This window comes from Notamacropus eugenii, chromosome X (assembly GCF_028372415.1).
Source record: "Notamacropus eugenii isolate mMacEug1 chromosome X, mMacEug1.pri_v2, whole genome shotgun sequence".
Taxonomy (NCBI): Eukaryota; Metazoa; Chordata; class Mammalia; order Diprotodontia; family Macropodidae; genus Notamacropus; species Notamacropus eugenii.
In genome coordinates, this window is record NC_092879.1 from 93,649,018 (window position 1) to 93,673,665 (window position 24,648).

The 24,648-nt window shown below is 44.9% G+C and overlaps 1 protein-coding gene across 10 annotated transcripts in view; it reads left to right on the top strand.

Annotated features, from left to right (window-relative positions):
- KLHL13 (kelch like family member 13) overlaps nucleotides 1–24,648 on the top strand; it is a 160,831-nt gene that overhangs the window by 40,462 nt on the left and 95,721 nt on the right. For all 10 annotated transcript variants that reach the window (XM_072626368.1, XM_072626359.1, XM_072626363.1 and 7 more), the window contains one exon: nucleotides 9,801–9,872. In XM_072626368.1, the coding sequence (XP_072482469.1) occupies nucleotides 9,823–9,872 (50 nt within the window). In that variant the 5' untranslated portion in view covers nucleotides 9,801–9,822. The remainder of the gene's footprint in view (nucleotides 1–9,800; nucleotides 9,873–24,648) is intronic.

Genomic DNA, 24,648 nt, shown 5'->3' on the forward strand with positions numbered 1-24,648 from the left:
TAAGGAGGGCTTTGTGTTCACCTGATGTTGACTTGTGATAGGTTTAGACAAATATATGGCAATCAATCAAAGGCTGTGGGATTGATTCCCTTTGCTGGGTAAGCTCATCAGTACAGCTATTGTAGCTGAGGTTAGGAGATAAGCCTGAGCCATAGTGAGGTTGAGTTGAGACCTAGGGTTGTAGCTGCTATTAGAGGAAGATCTGAACCCACATTTTCCTAATTAGAAATCCAACATTGTTATCTACTATTCCAGGCTACCTCTCACATAGGCATACATCTCCCTGAAGAATCCATGATTTAGTGTTAATTGGCACCATTTCACTTACCCGTGACTCAGGGCAGTGTGGTGCAGTGGTGGACAGCTCAGAAAGCAAGAGGTCTGCCTTGTCTTTGCTATTAATTTTCTGTGCAACCTTGGGGGAGTCACTTTACTGCTATGGACCCTCTGTTTCTTTTTTTTGATGAAGATATTGGACTGTGTGATATCCAAGGTCCCTTCAAACTCTGATATTCTGAGTCTGACACACTTGAGGTAGTTTTCTTTTTTCCCAATTTCCAAAAAATTATTTATTTTTAAAGTTGCTTTTTTTGAAATTTGAAGTTCCAAATTCTTCCCCTCCTATTCCTCCCCCATCCACTGAGGTGAACAATATGATATCAACTATATATGCGAAATCAGGCAAAATAGATTTCCAGATGAGCCATATTTCAAAAATAAAAAGCAAGAAAAGTCAAGTGAGAACATTCTACTTCAATTTCCACTTTCTCTTGGAGGTAGATGGCATTTTTCCTCATGAGTCCTTTAGAATTGTCTTGGATCATTGCCTCGATCAGAGTAGCCAAGTCTTACGGGTGATCATCATGATGACGTTGCACAATGATCAACTGGTTCCTCTCGCTTTACTCTGCATCAGTTCTCATAGGTCTTGCCATGTTGTTCTAAAGCACCGTCCCCTTCGTCATTTCCCTCCATCGCAATCAAAGACCACAACTTGTTCAGTCATTCCCTAATTGATGACCATCCCCTTGGTTTCCATTTCTTTGCTACCACAAAAAGAGCTGCTATAAATATTTTTGTACATATAGGTCCTTTTCCTTTTTCTTTAACCTCTTAATGTTATAGACCTGGTAGAGGTTTTATAGACCTTTGGACCTAGTGGAAAATTGTTTTTTAGAATGATTGGGCCAGTTCACTACTCTACCAACAGTTTATTAATGTACCTATTTTCTCTCATCCCATCCAGCATTTGTCATTTCTGATAGGTGTGAGGGGGTACCTCAGAGTTGTTCTCACTTAGCCTTTTCTCTAATCAGCAGTGATCTAGAGCATTTTTTTCATATGAGTACAGTTAGCTTCAATTTCTTTTGAAAATGGCCTCTTTATATCCTTTGGCCATTTATCAAGCGGGGAGTGGATCTTATTTTGATAAATTTATATTTATAAAAAATTTGACTCACTTCTGTGTTCTGGTTTTGCTCTGCAGCAAAGTGCTAATACTTTCTGCGACCAAGGCCCCTCTTCTCTTGTTCCTGATCACAAACTCTTCTCTCTGCCCCTGGAAGTGTCCCAGAAGCCAAGGGAAGGAGGAAAGTTGGAAGGAAAGAGGGACCGAGAGGGTCAGACATGCTAGAAATGTCTGGGAGAGAAACTACAAAAAAGAAACTTGGATTAAGCGAAGAGGAGACTTTTACTGGGGGAATTTGAGGAGGGTGGTAGGGAGTAAAATTTCATCGTTCTGAAGGAGGTGGTGATGCCCCAGTACTTGTGGAATCCCTGTACATCAGAGGCCACCTCCTGGCTTTGTAGAGGTTGTACTGAGTGCTTCTCCCTGTGGCCTTACATTGACCTAAAGCTCCTGTGCCCTTGCCCTCATCTGTAGTTGGTGTTTTAGCTGTGAAGTGGGGTTGGCATCGGGGTAAGAAGGCCAAAGCAGAGTTAGAGTGCCTAACCCTAATTCTGACTGCACAAAACCAAAGGGGAATAGACATTGTCCTTCCTCGGGGAAGATGAAAAGGGAAAGTAACTGCTGACCTCTTTGCACTGGTTGGCAAGGTGAGAGCGAGTGAGATTGTTGCTGAGCATGTCTGCATCCCAGCCCCTACCGCTTAGTTCTGGTTCTGTCAAACCTTGGGGGATCAGAGCTACCTAAGCCTCCTGGGTGGTGCAGGACTTGGCACAGTCTAGGATATTAGCAACTTCCTTCAACTTCCTCGGGACCAGTGCTCTGTAACTCCCTGGAACTGCCACTGGAAAGGGCGAGATTGTAAGTATAGATGCCAAATTTCTAAGCACTTTGAAAATGAATTTTCTCTCTTGCTCTCCCAAATAATCCTAAGCTTCTGACTGCTTCCCAGTGGCCTTTAATTCTGAGCAGTGAGAAGTTGCTGACTGTGTTGATTCCACTGAATTTTACCACTGATTAATGTGGCAACATGAAAAGGGAGAGGACCTTCCCATCTGAGCAGTGGTCAGGGTTTGGACAACTTGATGGAGGAGCCTGGGCCTGTGCTGAGCCCTAAAGGAAGAGCCTAAGTCTTAGAGGCAGAGATAAGGAGAAGAGGACAGCCCAGGGGTGGGGGATGGCTTATGGAATGCTTTGAGGAGGGGACAGAGCATATGGGGATACTAGTAGCTTCCTTTGGCTGGGCCATTTCTTGAGGGATGACCTTTATGCCTTCATCCTATCCACGCTGGCGTTGGCATAATGTTTTCACCTCCTTATACCTGCTATGCCTCTTCCCATTGCCTCTGAGTCACCTGAAGTTTGGATCTGCCTGAGGATTGCTAATCACACAGTAGGTGTTCATGGCACTGACCAGTTTGGGATCCTTGAAAGCACTGTGGAGTTTTCCAGATATGACCTGTCTGTGTCTTTTCTTCCTCCTCCTTCTTGGCCTGGCTCATTGGTCATCTGCATGCAATGTGTGCCCACCATGTGCCCATGGATGCCCATAGAACTATAGCTCCTAATTTGAGCAGAGTGCACTTCGCTTTGTCCTCTTTATATTAAAAATAATTTTTATAAATTGGATATCAGTATAGCTAATTAAGCTTGCATCATAACTCCTCAAATTTAAAGGAATTTCCAGACTTAGGATTTCCTTCTCACTCACCCCAAGCTCAAGTCCAATGTGCATTTTTTATTCAACGTGACTGTTAAGTTGATTCTTCTAGGTCAGGGGTTCTTAAGCTGCAATCTGTGCACTTGTTTTTAAAAATATTGTAATGACTGTATTTCTGCAGGATTGGTTTGTAATCTTAGATTTTTAATTTTATACATTTAAATGCATGCATTTAAAAACATTGGTGTCCACAGACTTTATCAGCTTGCCCAGGGGCCCACCATGCAGAAATGGTTGTGAGCTGTGCTCCGGATTGGTCTTGGTGGCATTCAGGGCTTCATGCAATTGGCACAGGGTCCTCTGGGAATGGGAGCGTGATTGGGTGGGAATACTTTGTGTTGCCCTCTGTGCAGGACAGCTTTTCCCTGACCCCAGTGATCTCCCTGTTGTCTGCTTTGATTGGTGGTGACTCCGAGGGGGGTCACTGAACCAATTGAACTTCATGGTCACATCTGGCATAAATAAACTCTTTCATTCTTGTCATATGTCACAAAGGAGGAGCCACCCCATTGGAGGAGGGCCTGGAAGCAGAACACACAACAGCTGCAGCAGCATCTCCCATTTTTTCCACTTCTCAGCTCTGTGCCTTGTGGACTAGAGTTGTGAGTTGGTGGTGATGATAACCAGAGTGGACACGTCTGTGTTGCTCTAAGGCTCTCTGGAGCCCTTTCCATCCATCATCTCCTTTGTTCTGCACCAGAACACTGTGACCATGCTCCTGTGCATAGCAAGGAGAAGCTTCTCCAGTTGGCCAAGACCATCCTCATAATTTCATAGAGATGACAAAGTAGGCCCATGGGTGAGTGGTTGCTGCTTTGGTCTGCTTTCCTTTGAGGGAGAAAGTAAAAAGAAACCATCTCTGAACTTTTCCATAATTTTCTAATCATCCTCTTGAGAATTCTGGAGACTTGGTTGCTCCAAGTCATTTCTATTGTGTTTCTAGCATTGATTTCTGCATGTAATTTGGTCAGCTCCAGCTACTCAGGAATTCCCAAGGGCCTTTGCTTCTGCTTGCTCATTGTACAACAGATATGGGTATGGAGGATGATAGAGGTCACATGGTGGGGCACGGGAGAATAACCCTAGGGGGCGACTATTCTATTCCACATCTCTTTGCCTCCTCCTAGTTCTCTTCTTCGCCCCCCCTGCCCCGCCCCTGCGCCTCATATAGTTTTGAGGAGGCTTAGTTGTGTTTCTTGGCAAGTTCACTGCATTCTCTTCTCTCTCTGTCTTTTTCCCTTTTTTCCTCTTTCTGCGCCTCTTTGTCTCTCTTTTTCTGTCTTTTTCTCTCCATGCCTCTCTGTCTCTCTCTCCCCTACCTCCCTTTTTCCCTCTGTGTCTCTGTCTATCTCTTTTCTTTCCCTCTTTCCCTATCTCTTTGTACCTCTGTCCCTTTTTTCCTCTGTCTCTTTTTCTGTCTTTCAACCCCAGCTGCTTTTGCTGTTGGTTTGTTTTTTCCAGATTCACTCACCATCAGCAGAGACAGATGCTCACATTTCCCTGCTGCCCTTGGCTCCTGTTGTTCTGCCTTTGGCCCAGGGATACTGTTTGCTTCCTGAGGAGATTTTGGGGGCTTTTAAGCCTCCTTGCCATGGCGACTGTTTTTCATCAGTTTTGCCTCAGAAATGGTGCAAGTCAGATGCCTTGACTTCGTTGCCCTCTCACTTTGGGAACGTCATAGGTTACTTTAGCTGGTTGCTTTGGCACCGCTGTAATCACTTGCGTCTTCTCACTTTGATCTTCTCACTTGACGCTGATTTGGACTTTTCTTCTCTCTGCTGACCCAGGCACAAACAGTTGATTCCAAACTGATTACTGTCAAAGTCACTAGTCACTTCAGATCAAAACTCTGGTAAGGAGCACTTCAGTTAGTTGACTGATGAATGAAATGCCTGTTCAGAAGAGGAAGGAAACCAATAGAAATATATATGGGACAAGGTAGCTAAATATGAAGTCATTTGGGAGAGTAAGTGGGCAGGTAGGTAGGTGTTAGCAGTTGGGAAAATGAGGAAAGGCTTCTCACACAAAGTGATACTTGAGCTACATTGAGCTACATATTGAAGGAAAAGGGGCATCCTAGGAGGCCGAGGGATGTATGCCTGTAGCAGGCTGGCCATGTGACCCTGGGTAGATGGGGCTCTGGGTACCTCTCTAAGACCAGAAGTTGCAGAGAAGGTGCCAACCTTCATTTAGAGAGAGGGAGTTTTCACTTCTGAAATTTTCTGTGCTAAGGAAAGCTGAGCTCCACAGAATCCACACTTGGAAACTGTGGTACTGGAGAAGACTTTTGAGAATCCCTTGGACAGCAAGGAGATCAAATTCGTCAATACTTACAGACATTAAATCAAGCTATTCACTGGCAGATCAAATACTGATGCTTAAGCTTAAATACTTGGGCCATGTAGTGAGAAGCCGGGACTCAATGGAAAAAGACTCTGACGTTGGGAAGGATTAAAGGCAAATGGAAAAGGGAATGGCCGAGGATGAGATAAATAGAGTGTCACAGAAGTAATGAACTTGGAGAGAAAAAGGAGGGTAGAAGGGGAAAGGCTTGGTGTGCTATGGCTCATGGAGTCACAAAGAGTGGAACACAACTGAACAACAACAACATTGAATTCCATGTCCACTTTCTAATCCCATTTAAAGTCAAACACTTTTTGGGCCCAAGACACGTGTGCACACACACACACACACATACACACACATACACACACACATACACATATATATATATGTATACACGGAACACTTACCACATCTGAATGTACCACACTGTGTATGTGTTTACCAATTTATGTGCATATATGTATATATAATATCCATAAATGCGAGCTATTGATATATCATGCTGACCAAAGGAAATAAAAAGATACTGCCGTGTAGAGCTTTATTTGAAGTTTCTCTTCTAGGCCTGTGTTTTCTAATTAGTCAAATGATGTACAACATGCTGAGGGAGGAGCCAAAGAGTTAACTTTTATTTATGAAACACCTTGAGGTTCAAAGGGCATTCTGTCACTTAACTCTCTGTTTCCCCATGTCTATACTTGTTTTCTCTGAGGTGAAAGTAGCATGCATGCCCTTCCACCCCACTAGAAAAGGATTTTTTTTTCCGTTGGAGTCACCATGCTGTTCATGGTAACATTTTTGGGGGGATGGGGAGAGGGAGGGTAAGGGGAACAGTTTTAAATTGAACATTGGCCTTTTCCTTTTAAGTACCCTATTAAATTTACCTAGTGAATCAAGCCTCTTTTGTGTTCTACCCTTGACCCTGTTGCCCTCTTTAGCACTGGAGAGATCTGACCCTTCGTTGTGAATTGATTTGCAAGCAGAGTCCTTCAGAGCTTGGACTCCTTTGTCCTTAGATAATGAAACACTCCCATAGGAGAGCTCTGGAGAGCTGGGCCCTTGGTATGGGCTGAGCCTGTGTGTGTGTGTGTGTGTGTGTGTGTGTGTGTGTGTGTGTGTGTGTGTGTGTGTGGTGTGCTGCTCCTGGATTGGCATTTTCTAAGATGCCATTCATTGCATTTTGCTTTTTAGACAGCTTGCAAATTTCCTTTGTCTGGGTCTTCTCCATTTTCTTAAGATGATTACCATGATGTAGCCCCACTTAGAAAGGAGTTTGAACTTTGGGACACAGGGGACATATGCCTTCTGTGTCATTAGCCCCAGGAAGCAAGACCATTTGATAGTATGGAATGAAGCCTTAAATTTTAGGAACCAAGATTGATCTCTTTCCTGATAGGCCTTGGAGACCTCCTGGAAACCTCCACAGAGACAGGGGCCACAGAGAATCAGCATTTGGCTGACCTGGGCCCCTGTGGCTATTGGGCCATGTCCTGCATCTTCTAGTTGCTTCTTTTAAAAAGAACTGCCCTTACAACCTTTCCACTTTCTGCTCCATCCCAGGGAAAAGCTCCTTTTTGGCAGAAGTGGCTGAGCCATTATCTCCTTGCTGGGAGAGCAGGAAGTTGGAGCTGTTTGCTAGGCAGGAGCCTAGGGAGCCTGTGCACTGGGCAGTTGAGTTTATGGGCACTTTATGAAGTGAAAACAAAAAGGGACTTGTATAAAACCAACTGTTTCATGAAGACTTAAGTTCTGATTTTGTAAACTTCACCTATTTTGTAATTTCCTGATGACTTTCATTTCCAGATGACTTTCTCCAATTTATTTGGATTCTGACAGCATACTGATTGATCATTTTTCTCCATATTGTCCTGCTTAGGGTTTTTTTTCAGATCATTTGGCCAACTTTTATCTGGGGATATAGTGGGGTCGGGTAAGGGTGAGGCCTGGCACTGACTGTGGTGTTGGTGGAGTGAAGGAAACTCTGCCCTGGTGGTGCAAAGACTTCTGGGACTCCAGTCTCTACCTTCCATTTGCTGCTGGGTGACCTTGGTCAGGTCTTTTCCTCTTTGAGGAGCTCATATTTCCCTTCTGTGGAATAAAGGACCCAGACTGGCTGGACTGTGAGGACTTCCTGGTTTTCTTTTAATCTAATCACAGCCTGTGAGTGTGGATGGTGCCTTGGTGCCAGGGCCTCAACTGGGTGGGCTGGGGTAAGGCTGAAAATAGAACTTTTCCACAATTGGAGTCATACAGCAAACATTCACTGAGCTGTCAGTCTCAGGAAAAGATTGGGTGGTCCCTTGTTCGGGGAGGGCCTGTAGAGGGGATTCTTGGTCATATCTGGGTTGGGCTAGGTGACCTCTGAGCTCTCATCCAACTGGGATCCTGTGGCTGAAGTAGGTACTGGGGTGAGGGGGGGACTGAAAGCATTGCAACTCTGATGATTTTAAAAGATAGGTTTTCCTGGTTGGCTCAGGCAAGTGTGGGAGGGCATTCTGAAAAAACAGTCTGAAAACATAGACAATTGTTTCTGGCTCATCCAATGTCTGCTACGATGTAGATGCTTAAGAAGAACCTAGTAAAAATAGCTTTAGAATGAAACGGCATGGACATTGGGAGTCATTTTTCTCAGAATCCATTTCAGCAGCCTCAGCTTGGGGAGCATTTGCATCAGTTGATAGAAGTCTTTTAGTGCTTTTCTGTGTTCATTACCCAGATCATTTCTTATGGCACAATAATTTCTCCACTACATTCATGTCCCACAACCTCTTCACCCATTCCTTGATCATTAGGAATCCTTTTCTAGTGGGGTGGAAGGGCATGCATGCTACTTTCACCCCAGAGGAAACAAGTATAGACATTGGGAAACAGAGAGTTAAGTGACAGAATGCCCTTTGAACCTCAAGGTGTTTCATAAATAAAAGTTAACTCTTTGGCTCCTCCCTCAGCATGTTGTACATCATTTGACTAATTAGAAAACACAGGCCTAGAAGAGAAACTTCAAATAAAGCTCTACATGGCAGTATCTTTTCATTTCCTTTGGTCAACATGATATATCAATAGCTCCCATTTATGGCACTGTTTCCAGTTCTTTGGTGCTACTAGAAAATACTGACGGAAACATTTTGGAGAATGTGGGTCCTTTCCTTTGGTCATTGACCTATTTGTGGCGTATGGGTAGCAGTAGGATCTCTGGGCCAAAGGATAGGGTCATTTTAGTCACTTTAATTCCAACAGACATTTATTAAAAGTGCCAATTACTTGTAAGGCCCCATGCTGTGCAAAGACAAAGCTAAAACACTGACTGCCCTCAAGAGACTTAGGATCTCTCTGGTGACTGAGCCCCAAAATGGATAAGCATTCAAATGGTAGTTTGAGGAGAAGGGAGAAAACACTGATAACTAAAGGGGACAGGAATGTGTTTTCCTAGGACATGAGTGTGAGCAAAGCTGTGAAGGAAGCTAGGGATTTGAAGGGGTGGGAATGAGGAGAGTGTGGAAATGGGAGATGGGCTGTGGAGGTCAGGGGACAGTCAGTCATGATACCAATTTGACCTTTGAATCTGGATTGTAGGGTTGGTTCTTTTTCCTTGTATTTTGATTAATTTTTTTAAGAGAAAAAATTATTTTCATAATATGACAGGTTCCATGAGAATAACTTTGCTTAAGAATTGGAAACTGAGGGAATGCCCATCCATTGAGGAATGGCTGAACAAATTGTGATATATGATTGTAATGGAATACCATTGTGCTATAAGAAATGATGAGCAGGGGGATTTCGGAAAAACCTAGACTTATGTGAACTGATGCTGAGTGAAGTGAGCAGAACCAGGAAGTCATCGTACACAGTAACAGAAACATTGGGCTACAGTCAACTTTGATGGACTTAGCTCTTCTGAGCAACGCAATGATCTAAGACGATTCCAAAAGACTCATGATGGAAAATGCTATCCACATTCAAAGAAAGAACTGTGGAGTCTGAATGCAGATCAAAGCATACCATTTTCTCTTTCTTTTGTTGTTTTTTTTTTGGTTTTTCCTTCTCATGGTTTTTCCCTTTTGTTCTGATTCTTCTTTTACAACATGACTAATGTGGAAATATATTTAATATAATTGTACATGTATTGCCTGTATCAAATTATGTGCCATCTTGTGAAGGGGGGAAAATTTGGAATTCAAAATCTTATAAAAGTGAATGTTGAAGACTAAAAAATAAATTTTACAAAAGGAGAATAACTTTGCTTTTTAGTGAAATCTCATGTAAATGAGATTGTAAGGGTAACAGATGTGTTAATCTTGATGTTCAGTTTTTTCCTTTCTTTTCTGACAGGGCATTGGCCCGTCGTGAGGTGATGGACCATTCCAACCACAGAGGCGATCTGCTGGCTGCAATCAATGATCGGTATGTTTCTGAATGCAGTTATTTTAGAAATGAGATAAAGGATTTATTAAGGGCTCAGTATGTGCCAGGCACAATCTTTCTGCTACTCCAGCCTCTATTTACCAGGGACTCTATAAAGATCCACTGATATGATTAGATAAAGGATACAAGTAAATAACTGTGAAGGACTAACATGGAGGGAGAGGTTGTACTTAAAAATCTTGATCAAGATAAGCTAAGTGTATCATTCTCAGAGGAATTTGATGTTAATAAGTTCAGACTCCTTCTAGGTCCCTAGCATGTGGATTATCAAAGGCTTCAGAGAGTTGTGCCCAAAGGGTGCAGGGCTTTGTTTCACATTGTACTAGTTATATCATGGTCTCTAGGAGAGGGCATGAGTCCAAGGGAAGGCCTCCAGGACATTGGGGAGGTCGACTTTCTGGAGGATTGCTGGTGGGACATGGGCAAGAAGGGCATCAGATGAGAACCTGTCACTGGGCTGCAATCTGATTGAATTCAGGGGGAATGACCACACTGATGAGATCCCAGATTCACCCAAGGCCATTTAGAGCGTGGCATCTCTGGCCAAGAATAGATATTTCAGCAAAATTTTCTGTAAAGCATGACTATCCCTAGTATGTGAGTTAAAAAACAACCCCCCTAGGAATGTCTGAACAAATTGTAGTATATGAATGTAATTGAATACTACTGTACTATAAGAAATGATGAGCAGGCAGACTTCAGAAAAATCTAGAAAGACTTATGTGAACTGATGCAGAGTGAAGTGAGCAGAACCAGGAGAACATTGTACATGGTAACAGCCATGGTGTGCAAGGACTGGCTTTAATGGATTTAGTCCTTGTCATAAATGCAAGGCCCTAAAACAATTCCAAAGGACTCATGATGGAAAATGCCATCCACATCCAGAGAAAGAGCTATGGAATCGGAATGTAGAGCGAAGCAGAGTATTTTCTTTTTTGTTTCATCTTTTTTCTTTCTCTTGGTTTCTCACATTTGTTGTAATTCTTCTGTGCAACATAACTAATGTGAAAATGTGGTTAGTAGAAATGTATGTGTAGAACCCATCTCAGATTGCATGCTGTCTAGGGGAGGGAGGGGGGAGGAGGGAGAGAAAATTTAAAATTTATGAAAGTGAATGTTGAAAATGAAAAATAAATTAATTAATTAAAAAAATTAAAAAAACAAAACAAAACAGAAAAAGCCTACTGTATAAGTAGCATGGAAATCCCCTTTGATACTTCACCCTAGTGTGAAAGAGACCACAGTTCCTCAAAAGACTGTGGGTAGTGGTTAAGCTCTGACTGTTTCTCAGGTTAGAAAGTCTTTAGGGAGGGCCCTCACGCCATGACTGGCTGCATGGCTTGTTCCTATAGAGCAGCCTATTAGCATCAGGGTTACTGTAGGGTACTGTTTTGGGGGGCCTGTGTGATGCCTAATGTGGCCCCTCCACCAAACGTGTTAAAAATTGTTCTTATATCTGGACAAAGTATGGGATATGAAAGCAGTAGAATGTTATTATACTAATATTCCATTACATTCTTGGACCACAATTTGTTTACCCATTCTCTAGTCAATGGACATTTACTGTTTCTAGTTCTTTGCTATCTCAAAAAGTACTGCTATAAATGTTTTTGTAGGGGGCGGGGGACATTTTTCTTATCAATGACCTTGAGGTATAAGTTTAGTGTCTTTGGGTCAAAGAGTACGGATGCTTTACCACATATTTTGCCACTTTGGCGGATCTCCCACAAAAGTTCTGTTCTAAGGAGTCATGCTCCTGGAGGCTCACATCAGCTCTGGCAGCATCTACCTGGCTTGCAAGGTGTTGACTACAATCCTGTGACTGTGTCTGTTGGCCACGGACCAGCCTAGCTGAGTCCACAGGCTAACCAGCATACTGATGGCCAAGGATCTCTTCACTGATCTACCCAATGGCCTCTTCTCAGTCCTCATCCTTCTTCACCTCCTGGTAGCTTCTGACCTTGGAACGCCCTCTCCTCCAGACTCCTTTCTCCCCCAAGCTTTTCCTGACACTGTTCTTAATCCAGTTTGCCCCTACCTGTATGCCTCTTCTTTGCCTCTTTTCTACATTATCTCCTATGTCCAGTCCCTAAGTCAGGGGTCTTCTCTTATCCCTAAACTCTGGATGATGCTATCAGGCTGAATCATTTTTGTTTCGATGACTAAAAGATCCAGCCTCTTCTCTCTCTCAAGCTTTTATTATCCCCTGTTACTACCCAACTGTTAGATATCTCTACTTAGATATCCTGTTGGAATTTCAAACTCAACATGTCCAAGAGGGCCAGCCCTTGGTCCTGGCTGGATGACTGTGGCAAGCCACTTGTCCATCTTGGGCCACAGTTTCCTCCTCTGTGAAATGAGTGGCTTGGATAAGATGGCCCTCTGAGATACTTTTCAGCTCTAAAGCTCAGATCCTGTGAACCTTCAGGTGGAGTAACTGAGGTATGGAGAGGTTGGGTTTTGCCTAAGGTCCCATGGCTAGGCAGCTTCTGCCTGGGTATCCTTAGGGAGTGTGAATGCAATACATGGGAAATCATTTTCAATGAGATAGTCTCAGGCTTCCCCAATCAGACCATACCCCCTTCTAATCACCTTTTCCAGGTGTAGAATTGTAACCGTATCTACCCTTCCATCTTCTGTTCTACCAGCCTAGGGATGATTAAAGAGAGCTGCAATACTTTCTAACAGTCTCTGATGTCTCTCAAGGCATTTGAGGGCACTTCCTCACCTTCTTGGTCTTGGTGGTTCCATTGCTATAGGGATAAGTATGTTTTTGTCTGTATGGGAAGCATCTGGTTCCTTTTGGCCTATTGGGAGAATGGGTTGTTTCATGGAAAAACTACATTGGATTTTGTTTTCTTGTAGATCACTGATCAACTTAGTTTTCAAACACACAACTTCTCACAAATTACCAGTTGTTTGCCAGATTTAACTCTTGAAAGTTTGCTCTTTATAATTTCACGGTCCAAACCCCCTTTCTTTGCCCCTGCCCACCACCAGAAGCTGGGGCAGCAGGTGGGGAGAGCATGTTGTCCCTTGAAGCTCCTTGGCCTTGGCTTTGCTGCTGGTGATAGGGGCAGTCCCCTTCAAGGCCCTGCTGCTGCACCATCTCTTTAGTTGTCAGGACTTACCTGTCATCATCCTTGTAGATCTGTGGCCTCTGTGCTGACCTGAGTGCAGAAGAGTTTTATCCTCCTCCCCTCTCTTCCCTCCCAGGTCAGCATGGAGAGGGCTGGGCTCAGGATTCACTCCTGGGCCATCTCTAGTCATCCTGATGAATATCTGGCCACTGGATCCAGATGGCTCAGGAGGGGAAAGTGAAGCTGGTGACTTTGCACAACTCTCCCTCCCTCAAAACAAAGTCTAGTGCAAGTCATGTCATCACTTCTCTGATAGCATGATTTTCTTCAGCAACGAAGGACGAATACAACAATGATGGATGCTTTAGTCACTTTATTTGCATAAGAACCAATTGCTTTCTAAAATGGTTGGCACAACCAACTCACTGTCTCCCCAGCTTTGCATTAGTGTGATTATCTTCCCATAACTCATACAACTTTGGCTATTCCCATCTTGCCAATTTGCAGGGTCAGGGTTGCTTTGATTTGCATTTCTCTTAGTGGTGATTTGGACCTGCTTTCATGTGGTTGTGAATATTTTGCAATTCTGCTTTTTGAGAACTGCTTGTTTGTATCTTTTGACCATGTAGCTATTGGGGAATGACTTGTGGTTATATATATATCTATCCATATATCTATATATATGGATATATAGATAGATAGATAGATATAGATATATGTAACTAGATCTAGACATGTTGGTACATTTTGGATACCAAACCCTTATCAGAAATTTGATACAAAGACCTTTCCCCCTTTATACCACATCCCTTCTCCTTGCTGCATTACTTTTTTCCTGTGCAGAACTTTCTCAGTATTGTGTGATCAAAGTTATCTACTCTTTCTTTTGTAAGTGTCTCTATTACTTATTTGGTTAAGAATATATTGCCTCTTGATAGCTATGGTAGGATCTGATTTCTTTCTCTTCTATTTTTAATAGTCTGATCTTTAATATTAAGGGCATCTATCTATTTGGAAGATATTGTGGAATGTGGGGTGAGGGGTTGGGGTAAGCCTCATTTCTGCCAGATTGCTTTCCACTTTTCCCAGCAGTTTTCATCAAACAAGGAGTTCTTTCCTAAGTAGTTTATGTTTTCTACTTTATTGGAGTTCCATTGTTTCTGTTGCCGAGAGTATTAGAAGACATGTCAGTTTGTCTCAATACTCTCCTCTGGAGAATATTGTTGTCATCCTGGGTTGTGCGGATGACCCGGGATTCCACTTGGTGATGTGCTGGTCATCCAGTAATACTAGCTGCTGTTTGTGTAGTGTCTGAAGGTATGCTGATTCACAGAGTACTCTCTGAATTATCAGTGCAATTGTAAATGGGTGCTCTTTTGTTCCAGTCCAATGCTAGGGACATGGAACCAAGCACTCAAGAAGACTGACCAGATGTGAGACTGAAGGATAGACAGCAGAGATTAGGGGAGTTTGCCCATCTACCTCTCAGTGGCATTCATGAGGGTGACTGGATGGGATCTTTTGTCAGCACTTGCTTCCCCTGCCCCTTCGAGGTGCTGGCTGCTTTAGAAGTGAATGTTAGTAGATTTGTTTCTACTCTGTAAGCTTGTGGACTCCTGTTTATCCTTGCTTAGGTCAAACTGGGACAATGAATCAAAAGGGGACATCTGAGGCTTGAAGATGCCTATAAAGATGAGTTTATGTAGGGCCGTTTACCTAGCGGCAGTAGGTAACCTCTGATCTGTTGTGTTTGGATAACTAGAGAGGGGAATGCAGACACATGGCATGGGGCCTGGTGTCTTTGCAGAGCATCATTGTTATTTCATCCCAAAGTTCTGCAGGCTTGCCATCACTCCTCGCCATGGTCCCTGGAATGCTTCAGCTAGGACAGCTTTCAGCCTAGCAGGGTAGCTGCCTCCCCACCCTCATACCCCTTCCCAGGCAGAGTTCAAGGTCATCCCAGGCCATCCATCAATTGACTCAGCATTTTTTACAGGGTGTAGATGGCAGGGTGTTTAATAGTGAGGTCCCAGCGAAGATACCCTCTACCAGTACAGAGTCCCACCAGCTCTGACATTTAGAGTGCTTGGGAGGAATGGTCAGGAGATGCTTAAAGGTTAAGGGCTAGGCCCAGGGATCCACAGCCAGGATATGTCAGAGGCAGGGTTCTTTGGACTGAGGTCTTCCTGCTTTGGAGGACTTACTGTCTTCATTTCGTCTATCTACAAGCTAGGTGACACAGTGGGTAGAGGCCCAGGCCTAGAGTCAGGAAGATCTGCATTCCAATCCGACCTCAGACACTTCCTAGTTGTGTGACCCTAGGCAAGTCACTTCACCTCTGTTTGCCTCAGTTTCCTCATCTGTCAAATGAGAATAACAGTAGTGATAACACCTACCTCCCAAGGTTGTTGTGAGGATCGAATGAGATCATATTTGTACAGCACTTTGCAAACCTTCCAATGCTATATGCATGCTGGCTAGAATGATTATTATTAATAATGAGAAAAGTGCAGCATCTTATTTTCTTCCCAAATCTATTACCGACTGCTTAAGAGAGTAAGCTAATGAATAGGCAAGGACTCAGATGTCTTCTCTATTTTCAGTATGCCCAGCAAAAGATCATTTCAGCGCTGGGTTATGGCCCCCAAAGACAAGATGAGAAAATGCCCCTCCCTTCCTTCTTTGCAGATGTGGGGGGGGCTTATGGCTGTGGAACACTGCATACACAGTCATATTTAGGTGATGTGTTGGTTAGCTTTGCTGAACTGCTTTTTTCCTTCTTTGTTGTAGGGGGGAAAGAGGCTCAGTGTGTGGAATGGGGGGAGGTTCTCTTTGGCATCTTGCCAATGTAAAAACCAAAGACACAAAGGAATTAATAAGCATTTATGAAGCATGTCCTATGTGTCAAGCACTGTGCTAAGACAGAAATGATCTTTCCAAAGAGTCACAGACCCTGAGACTTGAAGGCCTAGAGGCCCTACGGCCTACAACTGTGGTGGAGCCCTTCTGTTGCTCAGCATTTTACACAGCTCACCCTGGCAAAGCATGAAGGATCTTGTTTCTATCATCTTCCTGCTTCCTTGGGCCCTTCACTGATTCAATACCCACCCCAGGAGTGCCTCCTAGGTCAGCTCAGAGTGACTTGTCCAGGATCACAAAGCCAGAAAGTGTCTGAGGCTGGATTTGAACTTAGGAGCTTGTCCGGACTACAGACCCAACACCCTCTCCACTCTGGTGCCACCAGCTACCTAATGTGTCTCTTCTGGGATCTGCATCCGGAGCATGTGGGAGCACCTTGAGTGGTTCCCCTCCTCCCTCCCCCATCTGTCTACCTGAGCCCTCTGATCCCTGGGCTCCGCTGCATAATTTCTCAGAGGAGAGTCCATTCAGAGCTGAGTTAGCTCAAAGGGTTAGACCCTTCAGTCCCTCCATGCTGCCCTGTGCAGAGCACAGAGGCCCTCTCTCTTCTGGGGCTGGACCCTGTTCATTGCCTTCATCATTGCCAGTATTGGTCATCGCTCCTGAGGCCTTGGTCGGAGCCCCAACCCCTCCTCCTGGCCTTCTTGGCCCACCTTGGCCTTGGACGTCGGTCACTCTCTTTCCACTGTTCTCTGTCCTTTCTTCTTTTCTCCGTTTCCATATCTACTTCTTTCTCCTGTGCGTTTCTGTCTTTCCATTGTCTCTCCCCTTTTGGTAGCCAGTCACTCATAGTGTGTTAGGTGTAAGTAAGCTCTGACTCCTTGCCTCTGGTTGCCTCTTTTTACTATTTTTGGCCACGTTCTTGCCAGGGTCTCCCCCCACCCCCACCCCCTCACCAACTGCTGAAGTCTGGCAGCATTCCATGGGCTTCCCGTTGCCAAATGCCAGACTTTGGACAAGTGAAGTACGCTGTTGATCAAATTAAGGAAAGTTTGAGATCATCAGTACCTCTTCAGGAATAGGCAACCTACTCTTGGACAGTTTTTTTTGTTGTCTGATATCTTCTCCATATGTCGAGCTGTTTTTTTTATATCATTTGGGTTTAGTTATGGCATTTGGCTGACCATCTCTAAGACTTGCTGAGAGATCACCCTGGACCTTGATTGCTTATCCTGGCTTTACAATTCTCTGGGGTGCGTGTAATCATTGGGGCTGGTGCAAAACTCTCCAAACAGACTGAAATTTCATTTACTGTAATAAAACAAATCCCACAAAGAATTTTTAGAAGGCTTAAGGGAGAGGGCAGTGTTGGCCCAAATACTTGGTTGGGATTCAGTGACATAGGGCATAAGAGCAAGTCATTAATTCCAGCCAGTTTTGGGAAGCACCCACTGGACTCTTGTGCTGTGCAAGGGCCAGGAGTCCAGGACAAAGATCAAATAGTCCCTGCCTGAAGAAGGTTACTTCTCAGACACTGTTCTGGTGACTCTCTTTTGGGCCATCTGAACAAGAATTCAAAAGAAGATGAAACAGTGATGAAGGCTCTCCTGCAAGTTCTATGGAAACAAAACTTCTTTCATCCATTGGTCTGGTTGGCTAGAGATATTGTCGGCACCCCAGAGGAAAAGGGGCTCTCTTGTTTGGGGAAAGCTGATTGCTGCTTCGAGGAGGAGCACTGGCTTCTAAGTTTTCTTTGTGCATGGATAGTGGTTACTAATTGGAGATATCGTTTAGATACCCTACCTAACACATAGTCAGGTTAAACCTGACCAGGCAGCCTAGGGATTGGTGAAAATCAGGCTGGTTTGAAGTGGTTTCCAGATCCTGTCCTCTGCATGGAAGAAAGCCTTGGTAAATAGCTTGCTTAGAACAAGGTCCCTCCTCCGTCCCTTTCTGCTGTCAGCCTGGGAAGTATCTTCACCATCTCTACAGTGACAGTCATGGAACCCATTTAGTCCTCTGTTCCTTCCTCAGGGTTTGTCCTAGGTTATTTCTGTCTGTCTTATATGATGGATCAAAGTTGTGTGGAAGTGAGGAGTCCCTGACTAGAAGCTAGATCACCAAAGCACAATAGTCTGGACTGGGGCAGAGAACCTGTGGACTGCTCTGTGAAGTTTGAATTCAGTCGGAGGGCCACCCTTGAGGACCTAGAGGCCACAAGTTCCCCACTCCTGGTCTGGACCAGTCAGAGATTGGGGGGAGAGCTACCTCCAAGAGGTTGTGACAGTTAGATTTGGGCTGAGATGGCTTCTTGGTGGCATCAGATGCTCTGAGGCTCAACATAGGATCATAGATGCTCCCAAAAGAGAATTCTTGAGCTATATTATATATGTTGAAATATATTGGCCTTGAATCCTTTTATAAGGAATTTCGTTAAGCTGCAGTAGATCTCAGAATCTCTGAGGAAGGAGAAATGTAAGCTCTCTCTTTCTGTCTCCTCTGGACACTCTTGCTTCCCCTCATGTATTGTAATTTTCTGAATTGGTGTCTATGGATTGCTAAAATGCTTCAGTAATGCTGAAAAACTTTCCTCCCAATCCTCAGGAAACCCACTTAGCAGCCAGGGCCCAGCCCTCTATTACACTTAATTAGATTTGAGAGCTCCTTTTTCCCTCCCAGCCTCCTAATTGAATTCTCCGAAGTGTCTCTATACGAGTCACTTAGCTGGAGGGTTTGCTGGATTAGAAAAGAGCAGGTTTTTCCCCTTGTTTTCACCTTCTCTGCTTTCTTTTCCTTGGGGTTCTGCAGGTGCTTGGTTTGCTGATGTCTTCATACATCTTCTCTGGCTGAGATGTCCAGGGTGGGGAGTTAGAGTGTCACTTGCCATCTTGATTCCTTCTGTATTGGCTGCTCATTTTTCCTGCTCAGAAACATTCCTACAGCCCTTGAGTCTCCCTTGTCCTCGTGGGCCCTGGAGAGCACACGATTCTGACTCTGGAAAGTAAGGCAGGGCTAAGAGAACCAAGGGGCAGGGGCCAGAAGGGAAGTGGGGGAGAGCAAGTTGGGAAGATGTTTGACACTTGTGCAATACTCAGAAGCCTTAGGGCAAGAAGGAGAAGGAGATCAGGGCAAAGCACTCTGGCAGGTTTGCTATTCTGCCCCCCAGGAGGGAGAGGGCGGGGCCTGGGTCAGTGCTGTCTCTCTTTCCCTAGTGCCCACCACCAGATGCTGTACAGAGAACATGCCACACAGGACCTTGTCATCCTCAGACAAGAAGTCTTTCCCATGGGTCCTGCACCAAAGTGACCTTGTCATTGACATTCCAGGACCAGACCAGCTCGGTCACCAGAGCAGTAGATTTGAAGACAACGTCCATAGAGTATGATTACTCACCATGAAACCGAGGCCAGTTCTTGTTTAGGCAAACTGAGCACACACAAAATCGGTAATCCAATTGGACAAGCATGTATTAAGCTCCTACTTGTTCAACTCACTGTGCTGGGTGCTGGAGCTAGAGAAAGCAAAACCCAGTTGTCCTTGTCCCCAGGGAATTTCTAACTGGAGAATATAGCCTATGGTTAATTTGATGAACTGATCTCATTAGCAGGTGGATACTCCCATCTTAGGTCATCCAGTCCCTTGTTGTAGGCTGGGTCTCCAGTGTACTCACTTCTTTGTTGGCACCATATTGTGGCCTGCTCACTCCTCCCAGGCACCTCTTCTTCTCTCCTTTGCTTTGGAGATGCCAGGCAAATCTCATTTTTGTGGGACTGCCTGGGATTCTGTGGCTCACCATCACAAAATGTCGCCAGAAAATAGTATGATGAACCTGTTTCATGGGGAGAAGCTTGGGCTCATTAAAGCCACAAAACATACGTGCACAGAGAAGTCAATTGTTCCAAGGTATTTAGAGGAGGGAGGGACCCCTAACATGGTGGGAGTGAGTGGGTAGGAGGCATCAGGAGATGTTTCATGTGGGAGATGGTCCCTGAGCTGTGGGCTAAGGAAGAAATGCAGGCCAGCCAAGGGAGATGGCCTAGGAGAAAGCACAGAATGGGCAGGGGAGGTGCCACCCAGCAGACCACTTTGGCTTGGAGAATGAGTGTGGAAAAAGGAGTGACGATAGGAAAGAAATGTGGCCAGCCAGTGGAAGGCCTTCAGTACTAGGGTGCCAGCGTAAAGACATGTATGTCTTTGCATTTCACTTAACACCTGGTTGTCTTTGTTAACTTACCTCTTTCCCAATGGCATTATCTCGTTTGGGTTTGGAAATCACTCAATCAGTTGTGTCCTAACCAGTTCCCATCACTATTTTAGGGAACCAGCAGGGTCTTGGAATCGAGAGCCTCACTTGGGCATACCCTGCCCCCCATCAGCAAGGGAGAGCTCACCCTTGGGCCTCCATTCCATGAGCTACCTAGGTCATCATTAGCTAGAAGTGATTAGCATCTGCACAACATTTCAGAAAGAGAGCTTCATTGGAGAAGTTCTAGAACCATGTGAAGGTGATGCCCTCTTCCGGAGGAAAGATCCCGGATTCATGATCTTGCCTTAGATTTTTCCCAGCCTGCTCTTTGAGGTTGAAGAGAACAACTTCCTTTGAACATTAAAAAAAAATCCTGGATGTAGACCCTTGAGACCACTGTTGGTCCTTTGGAATTTTTCCTTCCTTTTTCTTGTGGCTGCTCAGGAAAAGACATGCCTCCCTTTAGTACCCAGTGGGTGCTCCTTCCCTTTCTCCTCCTCCTCATCCTCCTCCCCTCTCTTTCTTCCCCTTTCTCATCTTCCATCCTTCCTTCTTTCCTTCCTCCTCCTTTCCCCTCCTTTTCCTCATCCTGTTTCTCCTTTTCCTCTTCTCCCACTCTCCTGCCTCTCCTCTTCCCCCTCTTTTCCTCCTCTTCCTCCTTCTCTTCCTCCTTTCTTTCCCCTCCTTTTCCCCCTGCTCTTCCCTTTTCTCTTCCCCCTCTTCCTCTCCCTCCTTTTCCTCTTCCCTTTCCCTTTCTCATCTTCCATCTTTCCTCCTCCCACTCCTCTGACCTTTCTCTTCTTCTTCTTCCTCCTCATCTTCCCCCCCTCCTCTTTCTCCTTCCTCCTTTGCCCTTTGACATCATATATGGACAAAGGGGAACTTGCTTTCCTCCTTGGCTTTCTGCTTCATTCTATGTGGCTTAAGCCTGAAAAGCAAGAACTTCTAGCCATGTTTGTCCTTTTCCCAAAGTTTTTTCCCACTTCTCATGACATTTGCCCTGTGTCTGCATAGGACTGTTTGTTATTTTAAAATAAACTCTCCAAGTTTCCAAGAGTTTCACAACCTTGTGTCTGCTGGAGCCCTCTAGCACAAGCTTTGTCAAAAGAAGTTAAGTTCTAAACTGAGCTTTGAAAAACACTTTGCTGGGGTGGGAGTGGGTGGGGTGGTGACGGTGCTGGACTGTAATGTACTGTACTTCCAAAGTACACCATGCTCTAAAATTAACTCCATCCCCTCTCCTCTAATTAAAATGGAACTCTCCTCCAATGTCCCTGTCTTAGCTTGCTGTTAAGTAGAGGCATCTTATACAATTGAACTACTAGTAATCTAGAAATGAACGGTAGTTTCACAGTTATACAGCTTCTTATATTTTCAAAAGATGATGCTTGATATCTCAAACAAATTTCTAAATGCTAGAATATCACACAAAATCAACAAATGGGGTGAAAATGCCAGATACGGAGTGAATGATATTGAGTGGAGCTCTCCCTTTCAGCCCTTTCCTACCACTCTGTGTTCATGTTCTCCAAGGGAACAGTTGCCCTCCCCCACTTCCTTCAATAGGACTTTCCTAATTCCCCCAGTCATGTAGTATTTCTCTGTTGTGTAGCTTGGATCAACCTATGTGTCACAGATAGAATGTTAGAGTGTCTGCTCCTGTGGGGCAGGAGATGGTTTGCTTTTGTCTGTAGCCCTGGGCCCTGCTTGTGGTGAGTAAATGCAATGGTTACTTGGGGATGGATGATCAATGAGTAGACAGATTTGTTGCTGTATTATAAATGGTGGAACATTCCGGCTACCTTTGATCCTTGGGGCTCCCCACAGCACTAGAAAGGGTGTGGCAGGGCAGGGCAGGTTCACTCCTTTGTTGTGGATCTTGTCTCCTGTTGGGAGAGGCACTGGCCTCTCCCCTACTCTGGGTGCAGGCATGCTTACCTGCTGGGCTACCCCAGCTGTTTTTCTTGCTTGCTTCCTGTCAATCTTCCCATAATCCTCTTTCAGCTTTTACAACTTTTGGTCCAGTTTGCCCATGGGCCTTATCCTTAGTGGCTCAATCTGAGCTTTGTAAGTGAGTAACCCTGGCCTCCAGCTGCCAGTCCCGTTGGCCCTCTGGACAAAAAATTCCAGCATCATCGTAATTGAGGTGACCACCTTGGTTATAGTCAAGCCAGTCAGCTTCTTTTTGACAAGATATCATTTAAATGACCAGTGTTAGCCAGCTGCAGCTGGGAATCTGTGCCATCCCAGCTGCAGGGCATCCCTGTGGCCCCATAGAAAGTTGGAGATGTTCATGTGGTGAGTCATTCCCTATGGAAAGCTTGTACTCCCTAGCATTCCTCTAGCTGCTCTTGGCTCTCTCAAGCCTGACTTCACTGCTTGAGGGTCTCTGCCAGGCATCAGGGATGTAAAGGGACAAGGTACTCAGGCCTCTCTCTTAAGGAGTTCGTAGGAATATAGACCAACTGCTCCATGGGCAAGAGGGGGAAATGCAAAGGGGCAAAGGGCTCTGGGAAACAGTGGGGACCTTCCTGGAGAAGCAGGGGATGCATCGCCAGGGGCCTGGGAATCCTGGGAGAGACTTGGACTTTTGACTCAGCCTTTCTTCAGACTTGATTGTGAAACCTGGGGTCCCCAGAGCCCAACGGTTGACTCTGTGGTTTTTTTTAAATTGCAGGTGTTCTCCCTACCCATCCGCCACCCCACCCCCTCTCCAGGAAGGGGAAGTTAGAAGGACTTGTTGTCCGTGTTTGCTTCTGGGTGTCATCCCCCACACGTTTCCCTCCCTCTAGTGTGTTCTGGTGTGTTTTTGTCCCTTGATTCGGCAGCTCCATATGGATTGTGCAGCTGGATATGGCGAGAGGCCTGCTGGGTGACTTCACTCTGGATCTCTTGGCTCCATCTAGTGGATCACTGATTGTCAGAACTGAATTCTGTGGTTGGGGATTTCCTCATTCCATGTTCTAGCCATTGTTTAATAGAAGATGACTGCAGAGAACATTGTGGGTTTTATTTTCATTCTTTTGTATTACCAGTGCTCTCCCCTTTCTCTCTCCTCTACTACCCCCTTCCACCCCCATGTCCTGACCAGTCTTGCTCGAAAGAGAGACTAAATCTCCTTCTGATGTGGCCTGAGTTGGTTGTCAGAAAGCCAAACAAATCAGCTTTACCAGTATCATTTGGACATAGGCAATGATCCCTGGGTTTTCTTGCCTCAGTGTCTTCATTTGAAAGTGTGTGTCCTGCTGTCACTAGTACTATTGATAAAGCTTCTTGTATACTTGACAGTGTGTTATAGGTTTGAAGTAATGCTACATTTTAGAGGAAGACAGATTGGATACAAATAGAGGAAATTCCCTCCTCCATTTTCAATTATTTTTTCCTGTGAAATTGAAGCCATGTAACATCCATGTGACTAGTGTGCACAGCCAGGATTGCCCAGCTTGGTGTTAGAGAGGAAGGAAGCCAAGGGAATGGGCCCTGTCCTCTGCTTTTCCCAGAGAGACAAGGTATATATGCATGACTTGGATAGCAGTATGAGCCAGTGGCGGAGGAAGCACCAGATAGATAGGACTTTAGGAGTCGGAGAATAGCTGTGAGCAGTCTGGGACTTGAGGAAGGCTTTGCATGATGGGTGGGATGGGGATAAGCAGAGAAAGGGACTTGAGAGAGTGTGAGAAGGATTGTGGGATATTGAGAAGGAAGGACAGAGATGTGATTGGCTTGTGCAGAGACTTTGCTAGGTAGAGCAGTAAGACAGGAGACTGAATAGTTAAGCGTGGGAGCTGCAAAGCTAGGCACAGATGTTGTGGCTTGCTCCTCTAGCCTCTGAGGAATCACTGGAGTGGGGGGGGGGAGGTTCAAGCAAGAGAGTGCCATGATAGAAGTGGAGTGTAAAGGAAAATGAATACAGCAAAGGTGGGCAGAATGGCTTGGAGTTGTGGCATGGTGAGACTTGGAGACTAGGAAGAAGCTTTGATGGGAAGAAATCACATGGGAGATGTAAGGTTGATAGTAACAGGATTGGAGGTCATTCAAACGGAAAAATAGACATTTTTGTTAACTGATTTACTATCTGAAATGGAAAAAAAAAAAGTTGGAGACAACTTAGTGGGGCTGCCATCGATAAAAGCAGGGGAATTGGGCAGATGGATTAGTTGGTGAGGGTGGGGAGGGAGACAACTGGGAACTCAAAATGTAACCAAAAAATAAATATAAGACAAAAAAGAATGATTGGAGTGACCCTGGGGAGAGACTGCACACATTTAGGGCTGTGGAGATGTCAATAGCTAAGTGGTTCTGTGGGCAGAGCACTCGGCCTGGAGTTAGGAAGACCTGCATTCAAATCCAGCCCCTCAACCACTTTCTAGCTGTGTGATCCTGGACAAGTCACTTAACCTCTGTTTACTGTGGAAATGGCAAACCACTCCAGTATCTTTGCTAAGAAACCCCCCATAATGGAGTCCTAAAGAATGAGACATGACTGAACAAATCCACAATTGGAGCTTTTCTTTTCTTTTCCATAGAATTCCATATGATTTGGAAGGGCCTTCAGACCAATTCCTCCTTT